We start from the raw sequence: 19248 nt of genomic DNA, 5'->3' as shown, positions 1-19248 counted from the left end.
ATGGTTGTGACCTGGGGGCTTAGGATAGTAAATAGCTTCTCTTGAAAAAGTGCAGATGTAACTGAAATTGAAGGAGGCACGCTTTTTGGAGGTAATGACATTTGTGCTGGGTATTGAAGAGTAGGCTGTCACTCACACGACAGAGTGTAGCAGAGGGATGGCACTACACAAAATGACCTAACAAAGGCTCAAGGAAAAGCACTTGAAGGTGATACAGAGAAGAGTTAGTGGGATCCCTAGAAATGTGAGATTAGATCTACCAGAAAAATTATCAAAGCAGAAAATCAAATCTGGGTGCTTTTCTAACTAGACTTCATTGCCTGTGATATTCAGTATTTGAGGCTTGCTTTGAACAAATAAACTGCTAATACAGGTTTTTTGGATGGCAATATGCACCAGTTACATATGTACCAAGTAGGGTTATTCTCCATCCTCCTGAGCTGTCCTCCTGAGCTCTCTTTTCTGAATAGTTCACTTATACCTATTCATCCCCTATTGAATTGACAAACATTAAGAAGTGGTCTTTATATCTTTAATGGTCTGTAGTCGTTCATTTTTAGTCATCCAGGAAAGTTTTTTTTGAATGAAGCAATGTGTTCATAGCACTTATATCTATAAAAAGAAAAAAAAAATCCTAAAATACATGTTTTTAAAGCTTAACTGTATGGCTTTTTAGAATTGTGCCACTAGGGCTAAGTCATCTGTTTCTAGTTTTAGATCCAAGAGAGAATTTTATTTTCTTATCTCTCACCAAAAATATGATTACTTTTTCCAGTAAGAGTGACCTTCGGTGTTGTCTTTTTCTCTGTATTTCAGGGAGTTGGCTCGGGAAAAGGTAATGCGGGAAGTTAAAGCCTTAGCCAAGCTTGACCATCCAGGGATTGTTAGGTATTTCAATGCTTGGTTGGAAGCCCCACCAGAAAAGTGGCAAGAAAAAATGGATGAAATTTGGCTGAAAGATGAAAGGTAACTTGCTTAGACAAAGACTTAAAATCTAGTACTTTTTTTTAAGCTAATTTTTTTGCTTATGTGAACAAAATTCATCTCTATAACTAGAGAAGAGTTTAGCTTAATTGTTTTAAGAAAAAAATGCTGTTCTCTGTCATGTTTTGGAACATTCTAGAGCCACTTGTTAATTGAAAAGTTTACTTAAAATAAAGAAAAGTTTATATTTTAGACTATGAATTTTAAAAATTATTTGTAGATAGGGCTGTATGAATTGTAATTTGCTAAGGGATTTACAGTGGCTTTTCTCTTTAAGAGGTTCTGTCTGCTTTTGTCACCATTTTTTTATTTTCGATTTTCAGTTTCTCAGTAGTTAACAGTTTACAACTCCTTTAAAACTATTAAACTAATTTAAAGCAAACAGTCTTGAAACACTGCATCAAAAACTAATGATATATTTTATGGTGACTACCTTGGCACAATTAAAAAAAAAAACTAGTTTAAAGCTATTTGCAGTTAAAAATACTTGAAGATAATGCCCATATTAAGTATGCTCTGCTATAGGAAGGAAGGCTCTTTTAAAAATGAGTAAATGAGATCAGAGAGGAAGCAGGCTGCATATAGGCTGTTTACCAAATAATTGGCAGTAAAATTCCTGCCTAAAATACCGAACACAGCCCTAGACTCAAATGTAGTAACTTGTCCAGATGACATTTACAGACACAGTCAGTAACCAAACCACGGAAGATCCAAGTGAGGTGTCCCCATGGCTGAGGGCCCTGGTCACTAGTGCCCTAATTCAGACAAGGGCTTCGGAACTGTGGCCCCTGAGGAGTCCTTTCCTTGGCTGTCTCTCAGGGCTTTGTGTTTTGCATAAATGCTCTGGCTGCTCTGGCATGAAAGTCCCACGTAACTGTTTCAAGTCTAAAATTAAGCTTTCCAGTTGAAATTTTTTAGAAGCAATGAAAGGCATATAATGTTCTTTGTCTCCCATAGTATGTTTTTTATTTCTTCTGTGTGTTGTATGTCATTTGGTACTGGCTTTCTTATAGATAAAGCTTTTGGAATAAAGATTGTGGTTCAGATCATTTAATCAGCACATATGCCCTCTCTTACCTTTGTGTCTGTCCCACCTTCAGCACAGACTGGCCACTCAGCTCTCCTAGTCCAATGGATGCCCCATCAGTTAAGATACGCCGAATGGATCCTTTCTCTACAAAGGAACATATTGAAATCATAGCTCCTTCTTCACAAAGGAGGTCTTTTTCAGTAGGGATTTCCTGTGGCCAGACGAGTTCTTCCGAGAGCCAGTTCTCTCCGCTGGAATTTTTAGGAACGGACCACGGGGACAGCAGTGAGTCCGCGGATGCTGCGTGCAACCTCCGGGACAGCTGCCTTACGGACTGCGACGCGGGAGATGGTACTCTGGACGGCCATGACGAGGGTCACTCCTTCGAACTGTGTCCTTCTGGAACTTCTCCTTATGAAAGGTCAAGGGAGAGAACATCCTCTTCTATAGTATTTGAAGATTCTGGCTGTGATAACGCGTCCAGTAAAGAAGAACTCAGAACGAAGCGACTGCATCTGAGCAACCACTGCACTAATAAACTAACTGCCCTCCAGCCTTCCAGTAGCCAGTCTTCTTCTGAACCTACGTTCTCTGTTTCTCCTCCCAGACCCACCACTTTAAGTTTAGATCTCACTAAAAACACCGCAGAAAAACTCCAGCCCAGTTCCCCGAAGGTGTATCTTTACATTCAGATGCAGCTCTGCAGAAAGGAAAACCTCAAAGACTGGCTGAACAGCCGGTGCACCCTAGAGGAGAGGGAAAGAAGCGTGTGTCTGCTCATCTTCCTGCAGATCGCAGAGGCGGTGGAGTTTCTGCACAGTAAAGGGCTCATGCACAGGGACCTCAAGGTCTGTACTCGTGGAACATCACCCAAGGGGTTCGGTCTGACCCTCTGTGATTGAGAGCAGTACTTTCGGTAGTTGTCAGATTTTAACCGAAGGGCCCTAAAGAGCAAAGGAGAGGAAGGGTATCAGAGAGGGGCGCAGAGGCCCGGGGAACCTGCTGCAGAAGGAAGTCTTGTGGTTTGAAAACTTCAGGCAGAGCATGTCTTCTCTCCTGTGATGGGTTCCCTGTCCTCCAGCTAAAAAAGACAAAGCCACCATGAACAGCAGATAGACTGTTTTTCCTAGGACTTTGGGTAACCCTGCCTTAAGTTCCCGAGGGCGCCAAGGTAGCGTGGTGAAGGGGACCCAAGTGGAAGGAGACACATGGTTTCCTTCAATAGCCAGCTCTGAACTGGAGCAGATCGCCAGGCTTTTTGCCCCTATTCTTGAACTATTTAGGCCCTGGGGAAGGGCATGCGAAGCTGGATGGAGAAAGAAAGCAAATAGCCAGGTTACTGTTTGCAGCTCTAAAGCCTTTTATTCTGTTTTCAGTATATACAATATTGAATATTGTGGCAATGTGATATGCTAAATTATTTAAGATTCTTACTAAAATACTCAGTATTTCCTGGGTATGTGTTTCTGAAACAATTATATGGAACTCTGACTTGACTAATTTCTGCCGTATTTCATATGCTCATAGTGATCATCAGTAAATGTACAGTGAATATATAAGTACTTTTCCGATGGAAGTAGCTTAAATTATTGAAGTATTTTCAGTTTTGTTTCATGTAACCAAAAACTTTGTTTCAGGCACCAAAGTAGCTACTTGGACACTGATTTCTCATATCAGCTGTACATCTTCTAATCCTTGAGTTTGGAATAAGGGGGACAAGAATTAGAATTAGTTCCTATTTTCCAGAGTAACTGTTATTGAATTATTATATAATTACTGTGCTTCCGTGATTTTGATGTGGACCTAAACTGACTGACAGGTATTATTCTGCACTGAAGGAAAGGTTCAGAGATGATTTCTTTTGGTTGGAAAAGAGAACACAACTGACTTCCAGAAAGCCAGATACTAACATGAGAGAGTGCTAGCTATATGACTATAGTAAACATTTATCATTTGGTGAGAAACTATTAACTGATTTACACATTCATTTTGGGCTTAGCCCTTACTATACATACAAAATGCCAAGTTGAAAGACAATGTAATTATGTTTTCACTGATAATGAGTATCCTTCTGCTGATTTTATAAAGTTAATGAGCTATTAGTGAATATTTGTCAAATGCTACAACATTGTCTATACAGATTTTTTTCTGTGTTTGTCTCTGCACCAAAAAAATTCTAGGAAGAAAATTAATTTTCCCCTAGTTTTTCTAGGAACCAAAAAGTTTGATTCCTTTTTAAAGATACATTATTTTTAACAATTTCTAGGGTACCAGAAAAATTACCTCCAAGATTTCTGTTCCCAGTTTGAATAGCTCTGCATTCTGTTCACTCTGACCCAAGTCTCTGAGCTCCATGTTAAACCTTCTGGCCCTCCCCCCTTTTTGTACCTTGTTCAATCGTTGTCATTGGCACTTTCCCGCCTCTGATTCTCCAGACTTCCTTCCAGTCTCTTCCCTTCACTCTAGCTGGGCTTCACGCTGGGCTTTTCACAGTTCCTTAAGTATGTTGAGTCCTCATAGAGCCTGGTATTTCTTATTTAAATTCTCATCACACTTGTATTATTTATCCTTCAGTTCTATGTTTCTGTGTTTATTTTGTTCCCCTGTTACATTCCTGTCAAAATGCCTGACATAGTCTATATACTCATATCATTTTATTTGAATAATCTTTTGCTTGCAGCCCAAAGGAAATTTATTGGTCCATATAACTCAGCTGTCCAGGATCCTTTATCTAGGATCAAGTGATGAAGCCGGAAGCTGTCCCCTGTCCCATCACTGTCTCTTGTTTCCATTTTCAGGCATGCTCTCCCTTCACTGGCCTAGGATAGCTGCCAGCATTCTCAGGACTACACATTACAAGTTTCTAGAGGTGGTTGGGTAGATAGGTATGGAGAGAAAAGGGAATGGGAAAAAAGTATCTCTCTCCCCCAGTATCAATCAGAAGTCCTGGGTTTCCTTCTAATTGCTAAGCCAAGGATACATACCCACCTCTAAATCAGTCTCCTGGCCAGGGGATGGAATCGTGCTGATTGACTTCTCTAACCTCTGGATGTAACCTCGGGATAACGTCCAGCTGAAGCATGAGGTTGCTGCACAGTTGGGGAAAAGGGAGTTCTCAAAGTCAAGTCAGGGTATTTCTGGTGGAAGCACAGGAGGTAGATGTTGGAGAACCCCCCCACACCCAAAAATATCTATTACGGTGTTTAGTAACTAACAACTGACACCAGAAGGTAGGGGAGAGGAGGGAATGTGAAATTTAAGGCATCACAGTCTGTTTTCTCTCACATAAGATCATCTATGGGAGAGCAGGAGGTTATTACTATAGATTTTGGTTATATGCAATAACTTAATTGCTTCAAAGCCAGCACTATAGAATTGTATTTTGGAGTTCGGGAGTAAAATGGTTTTTGTCTGGCAGTATTTGAAGCCAGATGAAATTCAGTTTCATGAGCTGAATGGCTCTCTTTTTTCTTTATTTTAAGAGCTCTGAATGGTGGTTATGTTAGCCACAGTTAGAGTAGGTGCTGAAGGAAAGATGATCTATTTCACGCAGGGAGGTTTGAGGGCCCATGAGAAATCTGGCTGGATATGTCATATAAACAGTTAAATATGAGAGTGTAGAACTCGGGACAGGTCTGGGAGGGTAGGTAAGTATACGGGTATAAAAGAGGCAGCACAAGGTTGTAGTGAGGAGCTCTTATTCCCCTTGGTAGCCTACTTCCCACCCTCAGACACAAACAAAAGGCCAGTTTGTTTCATTCATTCATCAAATAGAAGTGATGAGCTACCGTAGGGCAAGGACTTCACTGAATGCTGGTTCTGTGGCAGTGAACCAGAAGTCTTTTTCTTCTGGAGCCAGACCACTTGGGTTTGAATCCTGCTCTACCACTTGCTAGTTGGATACCCTTGGGCACTTAACTTCTCTGGGCCTCAGTTTTCACAGCTGTAAAATGAGGGTCTAAGAGACTAATAGGGTTGTAAGTATTACATGAATTAAACTAGTAAACTGCTTAAAACAGCTCATGGCACATTACAAGTGCTCTGTATGCATTTACTATTATTACTACTATTATATCATGGCTTCGGTTATAAACATAAAGAGCTTGCCAAAGGAGAGTGTTAAGAATACTGAGATTGATGACTGGGCCCCAGAGAATGTGAATCTGTAAGAGTTTAAATAGATGTTCAATAAATGTGCATTTCCTCTGCTACCCTTCCCTTTTCCTTACTCTAACAATACTTACTCAGCATTGAAGGATTGCTTTTATTTTCTAATTAGTCTGTTTAATGCTTGAGAACATCTGGTTTCTTGTATTTCTCTTCTGTAGTTATTTCAGTTCTCTTCACTTTCTCTCCTTCTCCATGCACACCTATCATGCTTTTGTCTGTCTTATTTTTTTCCAGCCTTCCAATATATTCTTTACAGTGGACAATGTGGTCAAGGTTGGAGACTTTGGATTAGTGACCGAAATGGACCAGGACGAGGAAGAGCAGATGGTTCTGACCCCGATGCCAGCATATGCCAGACACACAGGACAAGTGGGGACCAAGCTGTATATGAGCCCAGAGCAGGCAAGTTTTTTCTTTTCCTTCTGAATTAACAATGGATCTTTGGTTAGCATGGCTCCAAGCTAGATGTGCCCCATAAATCTCCATCCACATTCTTCTTAAAATACCCAGTAAGATAAAATCTGAAAATTATGAAAATTGGTAGTAGGGTTCATAGGTAGCACAGCTAGGGTGCAATTTCTAGAGCCTGAACTGGGGATGGATTAAGAAAAACACAGTGCATAAAACATGCACTCACCCCTGAACCAGAACCTGACAGCAACCCGAATTCAGAAAAAGACTTTGAATGCCTCTCTCCCAAATTTAACACCAATTCTTCTTGTAAACTATGTAGAAAAGAGCCAGCTAGAGCCAGAGGTCCTGTACTGAGCTGCTCATTCCAATAATCACAAGCAACTTCTAGAATGTACCATGGCAGGAAATAGAGGTAGATGAGTTGGGATATGTTGCCTTGTGGGGATGCTTAGTCTCCAAAGGAAAAGTGCTGTGAACAGGACAGAGCCTGGAAGAGTGGTGGGAGCAGGGCATCCTGGGAGCATCAGAGAAGCATGCCCAGCCAGCTAATGATGTTCACAAGCTTATATATGTTTCTATATTAGCAGTTCTCAAAACTTTTTGGTCTCCATACCTGATTATACTTGTAAACATGATTGGGAACCCAAGAGTTTTTCATATGGGATTTCATCTATTGATATTTGCTTTAGGGGCACCTGGGTGACTCTGTGGGTTAAAGCCTCTGCCTTCAGCTCAGGTCATTATCCCAGGATCCTGGGATCGAACCCTACATTGGGCTCTCTGCTCAGTGGGGAGCCTGCTTCCTCCTCTCTCTCTGCCTGCCTCTCCACCTACTTATGATCTCTATCTGTCAAATAAATAAATAAAATCTTTTTTAAAAAAAATTTGCTGTAAAAAAAAAATTTGCTGTATTAGAGGATAAAATTGAGAATTTCATAAAAATTTTATTTATTAAAAATAATATTAAACCTATCACATCTTAAAGGTATTATTATGAAAAATATTCTGCAATATAAAAACAAATTAGCAAGAAGAGTGACATTTGTTCACATTTTTTTTAAAGATTTTATTTATTTATTTGACAGAGAGAGAGATCACAAGCAGGCAGAGAGACAGGCAGAGAGAGAGAAGGGGAAGCAGGCTCCCTGCTAAGCAGAGAGCCTTATGCCGGACTTGATCCCAGGACCCTGAGATCATGACCTGAACCGAAGGCAGTGGCTTAACCCACTGAGCCACACAGGTGCCCACATTTGTTTACATTTTTATAAATCTCTTTAATCTCTCACTTAAAAGAGCTAATTCTCTGGGAGCCTAGGTGGTTCAGTCGGTTAAGCATCTACCTCTGATCTCAGCTCTGGTGTTGATCTCAGGGTCGAGTTCAAGCGCCTCCTTGGGCTCCACACTGGGCATGGACCCTACTTAAAACAAGAACAGCAAAAAGAGCTAGATTCTCATATCCGCTTTTACATTTAATCTGTTGGTGTGTTATGTTGGCTAAAGTAAATGAAGAAAAGCTGACCTCACACAGATAGATAGTTGGAAAGGGAGGAATATTTAATAGCATGTTCAGGTAACTTGGGTTGTCTTTGATAGTGCATCAAGACTCAGTAAGTGATAGTTTCTTAAAAGTTATTTGCCCAGGGAGCCTGGGTGGCTCAGTCAGTGAAGCATCTGCCTGCCTTCAGCTCAGGTCATGATCCCAGGGTCTTGGGATCAAGCCCCACATCTGGTTCCCTGATTAGCAAGGAGTCTTCTTTTCCCTCTGCCTGCCACCCCCCCTCACTTCTGCTCTCTTTCTCCGTCAAATAAATAAATAAATAAATAAAAGCTTCAAAAAAAAAAAAGGTGATTTGCCCTGTGGAATCCAAAACACTATCACTGTATTCTGTTACTTTAACATCCTTTGGTCTTTTTTGCATTGTGAATGGATCTCTCACCCTTGCACAATTTTGTAGCATTGTGCATCGGTAACTTGAGAACTCTTGGTTCCCTAAGTTACGCAACTTTTCCAAAAGTTGTCACAATTCATTATACAGTATTTTAAAAAAAAAAAGTCACTTTGATTAATATCACCACCAATCTCACTAGAAAGGCTTTAGGTATTAAGAAGTGATCAGGTTCCCCATGACTTTTCCAAAATTCTGATTTCATGTCAAAGCTCAATTTTTATCATTGGCTGCAAATACCGTTCAGTTTTCCTTGAAATGCCATTCTCACTTTGTTCATCTTTAAGAAAATGTCTGCAGAGTATCCAAGTCAGAATAACCATAGTTCATCACCAGTTGTTGCTTCAAATCAAAATGGTGAACGAATGAGAAAAGTGACTGATTTAAATTGTAATTCCAACAATTGCACAGTTGCTTTGTTTTGAGACAAGCACTGTGCTTGGATATGGAGCAGAAGAAATGCTTTATGAACATCTGCCATTTTGTCATGCAGAAAATTATAAAGATGTATATCTAAGAGTCGAGATGTAATCAGATTAAGGATTTTTACTGCTTCAGCAAAGACATTTTGATTGAAACTGTCTTTTTTGTTGTTAACTGTGAGTATATAGCGTTGAAGCACCCTTACAGTACTACAGTTTGGTGTTGCTGCCATGCTTCCCGCTAAGGTTCCAGCAGCGCCCATGTTAGCACACAGAAAGGATAAATCCTGCCTTGTATTACTATGAAATAGCCTTGACCCTGCAGACCTCCCGAAAAGATGTTAGGATTTTCAGGAATCTGTAGATCAAACTTTGAGAATCTGTGGGCTAGATTATCTTTGGAAGGTTCTATCACAGACCAGTCATAGGAATTGCCTTTGAAAAGAAGGATTTTATTTTACTGTTATGCAATATCCTTTTTTACTCTTTAAGTTTTTACATTATCCAAGTGTTTATTCTTTCTGTTTAATTTTTTTTAATTAAAAAAATTTTAGATGCACTTACCAGACTTGTGAGACTCAAAACATGATGTTTGTGGGAGCACATTTTCAAAATGGAAAGTTCTGTTTACAAATGTGTTCTTTGAGAAATAGGGTTTGTAGTGGAAATTTCAAAATTAATAATAATTAATAATAAATGGATATTGTTCATATATCAAGAGTCTTTACATACAAAATGAGGTTCTTTTGTGATAGATTTACTATTAAAATACAAAACCAAAAAGAATATAAAGAGCTCCATAATTAGACATCTTGAATTGCAAAGCTAAAAGACAAATGATGTAAGTATTAAGGTAGGAAAAGAAGGTTTTTTAGCTTTTTCCTATAGCACTCAGCGCTAGAAGACAATAAAGCAACATGTGTAATTTTGAAGAAAAAATTCCTGCATGAATCTGGCCACAAAGCTACTCACGTCTGAAGAAATCAAGCATTATTAAATAGATAAGAGTTAAAAATAATCTTTTAAGTAAAAAAAGCAGGTTCAGGAATAATGTGCATAGTATGCAACCTTTTGTGTAAAAGAGGAAAAGATAAATGTGTATTTTGCTTATGTTTATATAAAGGAACTCTGGGAGGATGTGCAAGTAACATGGTTTTGTGCAGAGGGGAAGTAGCTGGTGGGGGTGGGAACTGGGCATTTGAGGCACAGGTGGGAGGGAAAAATACATGCTGCTTTGTGAACCAGGTGAATGTGTTACCTATTGTAAGTGAGTATAAGGGGCAGTTGGGTGGCTCAGTCAGTTGGGCATCTGCCTTCGGCTCAGGTCATGATCCCAGGGTCCTGGGATTGAGCCCCTCATCGGGCTTCCTACTCAATGGAGAGCCTGGTTCTCCCTCTCCCTCTGCCTGCTTCTTTGCCTACCTGTGCTCTCTCTGTCTATCTCTCTGTCAAATAAATAAAATCTTTTTAAAAAGAAAGAACTGATACCAGTGGAATGATAAAGTCACATGATGGTAGATTTTAAGTGTCCTAAGTCAAAAAAGATACCCTCTGTAGCAAATCTACTTAAAGGGAAAAACCACAAGTAAATTTAGAAGTTAGCAAGGATACATGTAGCAGAGATTTCAATTTATGAGACTGTTACTAAACATAGTTGATCATTCACAACCAAAGGTATCCAGACTGGCTTAAGGAGGAAGAGAAAGCTTTTGGCCCCGTAACTGAATCATCCCGGTCAAATGGTGTGACCAGGACTTGGTGAAAGGAGAAATTAAAACTGTATGAAATGTGAAAATACTATAAATATATGTTTCTGTGCATAGGAAGAAAAGATCAGAATGAAGAGCCAGAAAATGTCAGCAGCCACTGCTTCTGTGTAGGAGGCTTTGAAAGATATTATGGACTTGTCTGTATTTTCCAATTTTTCTACATAGGCACAGATCAGAATTAACACTAATATGCTTTTAACAGTATGATTTTATTTTTTCCTAATTATTCAAGAGGCTGGAAGTACACCTTTACACTCTTAAGTATTATGAAAATGGGAATGACTAAATAAAAGGCCTCTTGAGTGCCTGGGTGGTTCAGTGGGTTAGGCCGCTGCCTTCGGCTCGGGTCATGATCTGAGGGTCCTGGGATGGAGTCCTCATTGCATCATCTGGCTCTCTGCTCAGCGGGGAGCCTGCTTCCCCCTATCTCCTCTCTGCCTCCCTCTCTGCCTACTTGTGATCTCTCTCTGTCAAATAAATAAATAAAATTTTATAAAATAAAATACTTCTCATTATATATAATCTATTCTCTATGTAAGAAATATAGAAATGTGTAAAGAAAAAAATAAAAATCCCTTACTTAAAAACATCTCTAAAACATTACCAGTCATCATTAGTTCTTTCTAGTATACGTATACATATCTTACAACATGTGTTTACACATACCTTATTTTGGAAAACAAAATTGGAATTCTAGTCCAGAAAACTTTGGATATTAAAATCAAGACTTTCCTACATTATATCATGTTTTTAGAGAATAGTTTTTGGTGTGCAGTATTCTCTCTTTTGAGGAATGTATTCAACATTTGATTTGGACATTTTTAGTTACTTACAAACTTTGCCCTTAAGAGTGTCACCTAAATAACTCTCCCTATGTACTAATCTCTATCCACTTTTCCACTACCTTTGGGCAGACGAGATTAAATAGGACTATTAAATGGAAGTCAACGTTTATTGCCAAGTTGCTTTTCAGGAAGGTGTGTTAGTTTAGATTTTCCAAATACTGTATGAGGGTGTGCTTCTCACCATACCTCTGTAAGCTCTGTCTTTGAGCATACTTTTTAGAGGGGAAGGTCATGCCGTTGATGTGCTCATTGAAACTTTGGATCTGATACTCTGTGCACACAGAGGTGGGCTGGCGGGCAGAAGGAGCCAGGGAGACAGGTGTCAACTACTCTTTAGACAGGAGGTGGCGGAGGTAGGAGGTGGAGGAGGGCTTGGAGTCCCCCAATTAAGAAATGCGTCTTTGGAGTGGTTTCAAAGTGATGCCCTTCTCTAACGTTTGCCAAATATGAAGTTCTGTGCCTAGGGTAATTTTCACAAATAAAAGAGTTCTTCTAAGTCCCAGGAGGTCACTTTTAATTTGAATGAGGCTTTGTTTAATAGAGTAGTTGGGCTGTAATTCTTCTGTTCATTTTAACAAGTAAGTTTTTATTGAGGGCTTTCTCTATACTTAGCCCAGTGCAGGATGATGGGAACACAAAAGAGGCAGTTCTTCCCTCCAGGACTTTATAATCTGGTTGTGAACAATAAGAAATAGACACATGTAAAATACAACTAAGAATGCAAAGTAGTCCATAATTAAGTGCGTTAATGAGGGCTAACCGCATTTGATGAGTGGTTTGGAGTAATGAAGATTTTCTCATAAAAATGGGTGAGGTCTAAGATGATTAGAAATGAGAGATCTGCTTTAGATAGTGTTGGCTTTGAAAATCTTCACCTCGGGGGCAGTGGAGCAGCTTTTACTGGCTCCCACAAACTTTTTTTAGCATTGCAAGGCTCCAGGTTTCTGCGGGGCCTATTTTACTGATGCATATCTCTGAGCAGTACCTGGGCTTTCCTTCTGTAATGCTGAGTAGTTTAATTACTCTTGCTGTAGTGAGTTAAAGAGGCTGCAGAGATCATTAACTCTTTGCTAACGTTTTTTTTACCTGAACAGTTACATCTAAACCCAGGAAGTAACTAGGTCAAACTTTGGGTTTCACTAATGCAGTGTTACCAATTTGTATGATCTGTCTTAATTTTTTTCTAATATTTCTTCTTTATGTGGTATTTCAGATTCATGGAAACAACTACTCTCATAAAGTGGACATCTTTTCTTTAGGCCTCATTCTGTTTGAATTGCTGTACCCATTCGGCACTCAGATGGAGAGAGTCAGGGTAAGTTCCGTCCCCCCATTCAAAACAGGTAGAAAAAGAAAATATTCTTAAATTTACAAAAGAAAGCATTTTAAAAGAAGAGTTAGTCATTCTTAATACCAGCAGAGTAGTTCACTGCAAGTGGAAGAGTTCATGTGAGCATTATAGGGAGGGTTTGTAGACTGCTTCCATTTCAAGCTCAGTCTTCAAAAATTACTTGTTTGTTCCTTGTCACTTCATACAAAATCCTGCACTCGGTAAATTTGTAATAAGTGCAAAGCGAGGGGAACCTCAGGGTAATGGAGCTGGAGAGGAAGTGACATGGTAGTCATTGATCAGAAAAGAATTTTCTAGAAGGCAAGTGACCATACACTCATACACTTAAAAACTGACAAACTAAACATAATTAGTTGGGTATTTTTTTTTTCTCTCAAAATAAATCATGACCGTGGCTTTTGAGGAAGACTCCCGAAAGTCTTTTAAAAGGAGGCCAGTCACATTTACCCCATTGTTCATAGGTCACTCTCAACAGTTCTAACCTTTGTCCCTGGTATATACCTTCAGTATTTTCAAAGTTTATGCCCTTATCACCCTTTCTGTATCAATTTTACTTCTAATTTGACTCCTGTCCATAGCACAAGAGGATGTAGTTTTCATATAGAACTGAAGGGCTCATATGTTCTAACCAAAGGGATCTACCAGGTACTCCATCCAATAAATGGGAAAAAAAAGAAAAAAATTTAAAAACCAGAATGACTAAATATCAAAACATTCTAAAAGCTTCTAGAAGGATATGAAATGGGCCCAATATATGTAAAAAATCAGAATCATACAGCATCAAAATTTATGTAGTTATAAGTGCATCAAAGAACCCTATCAAGAAAATAAAAATACAACATACAGAATGGGAAAAAGCATTCATGAACCACATATCTGATAAAGCCTAGTAATCCAGAACATAAAAAGAACTATTATGACTCAACAAAAAGACAAACAACCCAATTAAAAAATGATCAAAGGACTTAACTAGACATTTCTCCCAAGAAGATACACAAATGGCCAGTAAGCACAACATCATTATTCATTAGGGAAATACAAATCAAAACCACAATGAGATGCTACTTCACAGCGTTTAGGACAGCTGTAACGAAACAAAACAGAAAAGAAGTAGTGTTGGCAAGGACGCAGAAAATTGGAAGCCCCATATATTGCCGGTACGAATGTAAAATGGTACAGCTGCTATGGAAGCAGTTCGACTGTTACTTAGAAAATCAAACATGGAGGGTCCCTGGGTGGCTCAGTCAGTTAAGCGTCTGCCTTCAACTCACGCCATGATCTCAGGGCCCTGGGATCGAGCTCCGCATTGGGTTCCCTGCCCAGCGGGGGAGTCTGATTCTCCCTCTGCCTCTGCCCCTCCCCGAAACTCATGCTGTTGAAGAGCTGGTGCCTCATTCTTTGACATGAGATCTTTGGAACTGTTTTGTTTTCCCTTCTGGAAGCTCTTAGGGCTCTCCCTTTATCAGCGCTGTTATGACATTTAGTCCTTTCATTGGTCTCCCCCTCCCCATTTATTGTACTTAAACAGGTAGGTCCCTTCAGTTAGAAGATGTGACTCTCTGTTTTAATAAATTTCTTGTGTTAGTTTTTGATAAATTCTTCTCCACTTTTTCTGTTTTATTTTTCTGGACCCCTGACTTAATCCTATAAATGCCTAATCTTTTTTTCTCCTACTTCCCATTTGTTTGTCTCTCTGTGTACTGTTCTTTGCAAGAGTTCCTTAATTTATTCCAATTTCCTAATTTTGTATTTTAACAATCCAGTTTTAATGTCCAAGATTGTTCCTTTTTATAACATTTCATTCTTTTTACATGGATTCAGTATTTTCTCTGAGAATCTCAGTTATGTGTATTTATATGCTTTAAGTATTGTCTCTTTCTTCTGGAACATAAAGAGAATGATAATATGTATGAAGATTTCCTAATGAACTTTCAAAAGCTTAGTTTTATACTCAGTAATTAGCACAATTGATTTGAGGTGTGTGTGTGTGTCTGTGTCTATGTCTGTGTCTATGTGTGTGTGTGTTTAACTCAAAAAAGAAGAAGAAGAAGAAAAAGAGGGGTACCTGGCTGGTTCAGTTAGAAGAACATGTGAGTCTTGATCTTAGGATCATGAGTTTGAGTTCCATGTTGGGCAGAGAGATTATTTAAAAAAGAGAGAGAGAGAGAAAGAGGAAGAAAGCATATACTCTTTCATATACAATACAAAGAGGCTAGATACTAATAGAAAAAATTACTCACTTAAGGGCACAAATTGTATACTCATGAATAAGTTTTTTTTTTTTTTACACAAATCAGTCCATTCTCAGTTAAAATCCAGGCATCAGTATAATATGTACAATTCAAGCATAATTATATCTGAAGTGTTTTCTGGATTTTGATGATTTGGTGGCATGTAGATCTGTGCTCAGGAAACACTGTAGATTATGAGGTCAGGAAAAGCTGTTGGTAAGTTTTCCATCTGTTTAATATTCAACCTTTCTTCTTCATCATTCCATTAGAGTATCAAAAAATACTTTTAAATAAATGGATCTACATACCAAAACATTTAAAAGTTAACACTTTTCTTTCTTTGTAGATCTTAACTGATGTAAGGAATCTCAAATTTCCACCACTGTTTACTCAGAAATATCCTCGTGAGGTTTGTATGATTCTAATCTTTCATTTTCTTGAGAATCAAATTTAGAACTTCAAGGATTCTTAGCAGTTAATTCATCAGTTTCCCATTTTACAAATGAGGAAGCCAGAGGCGTAGGGAGGAGAAGGACCTGATCCCAAGAGCACGCAACTTGCTAAAATCACAGATGGGAACCCGGGCCCAGGGTCCTCGGCGGAGTCCTTGTCCTGGTGCTCTGTGGTCCCCGCTGGGTGATGTGTAGATTGTAGTATCCTTTTGCTTCAGTAAGGTTGAACTCCTAGCACATTCAGGGGAATCGAGCCGCTGCTGTGGCTATGCCACTGATTTCTCTATTTTAGTGAATTTGGGAAGGATCTTAAAAACAGGCTTCTTTCTTTACAAAGGAGGGGTTTTCACTACTGTCCATTGACTGGAGTTAAAGCGCTTGGCACGACGCAGTAAAATGGCTCAGAAGAGTAAATTAAACTGGTCTTGATGGCAAAAATCGTGTATAATGAGCCTTTGAAGTTTGTTTTTGTTACTTTTGTCATTTTTATTCTATAATATATTTGGTCCACAAACACATCATTTTATAATTTACACATAGATCCATCCTGAATTTTTGTAAATAATTAAACTGAAGTAAGTTAGACTGCCTGTTAATTATCAAGTTGGGAACAGTCTAAATTTATCTTTCAGGATTATAAGTATAATAAAGGATTGCATTAGAAAAATGAACTTTATAGGGGCTCTCGGTTGGCTCAGTCAGTAGAGTGAGCGACTCTTGATCTCAGGGTTGTGAGTTTAAGTCCTCATTGGGTGTTGAGCCTACTTAAAAGAAAATAAAATATTTTTTAAAGAAGTACTTTATAATACAGAGGTACACTAAGCTAAGATGAAATATATCTTATTAAAAATTACTTTGTTACATATTTTGCAAAACTGATGACTCAGTTTCCAAGGAGGCTTATAAGAATATATGTTACATTAAGAAGGGCTCAAAAAAAAAAACCCAAAAAAATCAAGGAAAGAGGTTAAGTACTGATCTCTGGCATGATTATTTTTAATTAAAATTTTTATTGAGATGATTGTACATTCACATGATTATAGATTTGTTGTAAGTTATATAACACAGTTATAAGATAGAATTATTTTTAAAATCAGATTATGTCTGTGTTAAAAGGATATGATTTAAAACCGTTATATGTTAGAAAAAACAACCAATTACCACAAAATGGTCTATGTTTATTTGGAGCGGGGGTTGACAAACTATGTCCCACAGGCCAAATGCAGCCTGTTGTCTAATTTTATAAAGTTTCATTGGGACACAGCCGTACCCATTTGTTTACTTATTTTCTATGGCTGCTTTTGTACTTTAATGGCAAAGTTGAGAAGCTGCATCAGAAACTGGCCTGCAACTTAACACATTTAGAGAAAAACTGTTCTGACTCCTAATTTAGCAGACTATTTCATGGTCTAAACCTGGCCCTTCATTTCAAAACGCTTATTATATTTCAGTATGTGATGGTTCAAGACATGCTCTCTCCATCCCCCATGGAACGGCCAGAAGCTACCACCATCATTGAAAATGCTGTATTTGAAGACTTGGAGCTTCCAGGAAAAACAGTACTCAGACAGAGGTCTCGCTCCATGAGTTCATCAGGAACAAAACATTCAAGACAGTCCAGCAGCTCCTAGAGCCCTTTGCCAAGCAATTAGCCTTAACTTACGCTCGCACCCCTAGCAGGCGACACAGAATACTGTCCGGGGAATGTGGCTCTCCAAAATTGTGAACTTGAAAATTTTGTTCTTTGCTCAATTTTATTTTGGACTACTTTTCCTAAGTCATATTTAAACTGGATTTGGGGGCATGACCTAATTTGAGCCAACTCTGAACTGCTGAACTCCAAGGGAGGGCTATCCATAAATCATATGTGGTCCTTTTTCTTCAATGGTCTCTTGAAACTGGCTGGCCAAGCTTGATAGCCCTGACCCTTGCCTGGGGAGATAGAAACAATCCCTGAAACAAAAAAAGAGAATTAAAAGGGAAATATTTTTATAGCACAGAAGAAAGTTCCTACATGTGGTAACTACATTGTTCTAGAAATACGCTTTCTAGAGGCAAGATGATGATTTTGAAATCATCTTTTTGAAATCATGATTTTGAAACTAATTTCCAAAAAAGCTGACTCCATGTTTGTCCTGGTGTGTAAAGGAAGAAAGAATCTGCACTATTTTGGAGGACGAGTAGCACAAATTGTATAATGGTTTATGTCCATAGCTAGTTTTATAGTGATATTTGCAGCATTAAATAACTTTATTCCTTAGATGGTTCTAGGGAGAATTGAAGACCTTTTTTGTACTTTTACCTCCAATAAAGGGAAAATGAAGCTTTTTGTGTAAATTGGCCAAAAGTTTGGTTTGGGGAAGTAAAAAGCCGTAGTAAGACATGAATCATATATTACAACTAACTTCTTCAATTATGAACTTTTTAAACCTAATGAAATCTTAAATGTTTGTGTGTAATCCTGTAGGTAGTTACTTTCCCAAAACTGATCATAGATAACAGTTTCATCCTCTAACTTGCTAACATGTTTTTATTTTTCACTGTAAATATGTTTATTTTTTATTTATAAAAATTCTGAACTCAATCCATTTGGGTTGGTGGTGTACAGAGCACACATAAGTGCATTAAGTATTGTGACTTCTTTCAAGTCTAAATGATTTAATAAAACTTTAAAAAAATATTTATAGTTGATGCTTATTTTAGGGGAATTAGCCCCAAGTGGTAGTTTTTCAAATTTACAAAACGGGATCACGGGTCTCGGAAGGGTCATAACCCTACTTTCAAGAAAACTTTTCCTCACCTATTCCAAGCAGATGTGCCTTCTCTGTTCTTTCCCCAAGACTTAACAAAACCCAGTCTTTTTCAAAAGTCACTGGACTCATAACCAGGAGATGTTTGCTTGGTGCCTATTCTATGCCCCGAACTGGGGACAGAAAGAGGACCCCGCCCCGAAGGGAGACCTTGCGGAGACCAAGGCTGGGACAATGCCAGCTGTGCTGACGTCACAGCATGTCTGGCACATCCCCCGTGGAGGCATGTGGCCTAATGGGCCGGCGAGGCACTCACCAGCCCGACACAACTTTTCGAGACGAAAATGCACGATTACTACCATTTTACACACAAGTCACGCCTGCTCTGCAAAGGTCATGAGCAGTGTGTAAGCTGGAAAAATACGTCACAGGTGTCTGTGCCCTCTGCTCAGACCCTGCTTTGCAGGTACAGATTGGACGTGGTCTTCCTGCCGGGGTTCCACTTGGCTCCCGGCCAGCCCATCTCCCTCTCTCTTCATCTCATGGTCAGCCTCAGGTCCCATTACCCCTTTCCTCTTGACTCTGGGAAGGGACCAATCACTCTCTTCCCAGCCTGCCCCTCTCGGTCCCAGCTGCAGGCTCTCTCAGTCACAACCCTGAAGCTGGCCATGGCAGGTGTCATTATTACCCTTCTGGTGAAACTCGGGTCCCAGAAAGGATGCTACGATGTGCCCAGGACCACAAAGCCAGAGCAGAACTGAGACCCAAACACAGATATTCCAGTTCCCAGTCAGGGTTTTGCCTACTCTCTTGCACCAAGCTGTCAAAGGATTTGCAAATTTCTTTTATGACAAAATCTGCCTCCCCCTTTTTTAAGATTTATT

The 19248-nt window shown here is 39.1% G+C and overlaps 1 protein-coding gene across 1 annotated transcript in view; it reads left to right on the top strand.

Annotated features, from left to right (window-relative positions):
• Positions 1-18294, top strand: part of EIF2AK3 (eukaryotic translation initiation factor 2 alpha kinase 3) — a 66032-nt gene extending 47738 nt beyond the window's left edge. The window contains exons 12-17 of the mRNA XM_032352717.1: positions 817-966; positions 2085-2862; positions 6419-6586; positions 12794-12895; positions 15509-15571; positions 17066-18294. Coding sequence (XP_032208608.1) covers positions 817-966; positions 2085-2862; positions 6419-6586; positions 12794-12895; positions 15509-15571; positions 17066-17245 — 1441 coding nt within the window. The 3' untranslated portion in view covers positions 17246-18294. The remainder of the gene's footprint in view (positions 1-816; positions 967-2084; positions 2863-6418; positions 6587-12793; positions 12896-15508; positions 15572-17065) is intronic.
• The last annotated feature ends 954 nt before the right edge of the window (positions 18295-19248 follow it).

The sequence above is a fragment of the Mustela erminea genome, chromosome 7, assembly GCF_009829155.1.
Source record: "Mustela erminea isolate mMusErm1 chromosome 7, mMusErm1.Pri, whole genome shotgun sequence".
Classification (NCBI taxonomy): domain Eukaryota; kingdom Metazoa; phylum Chordata; class Mammalia; order Carnivora; family Mustelidae; genus Mustela; species Mustela erminea.
The sequence above is the reverse complement of the archived record's forward strand: the minus strand, read 5'-3'. Positions and strand labels throughout refer to the sequence as shown.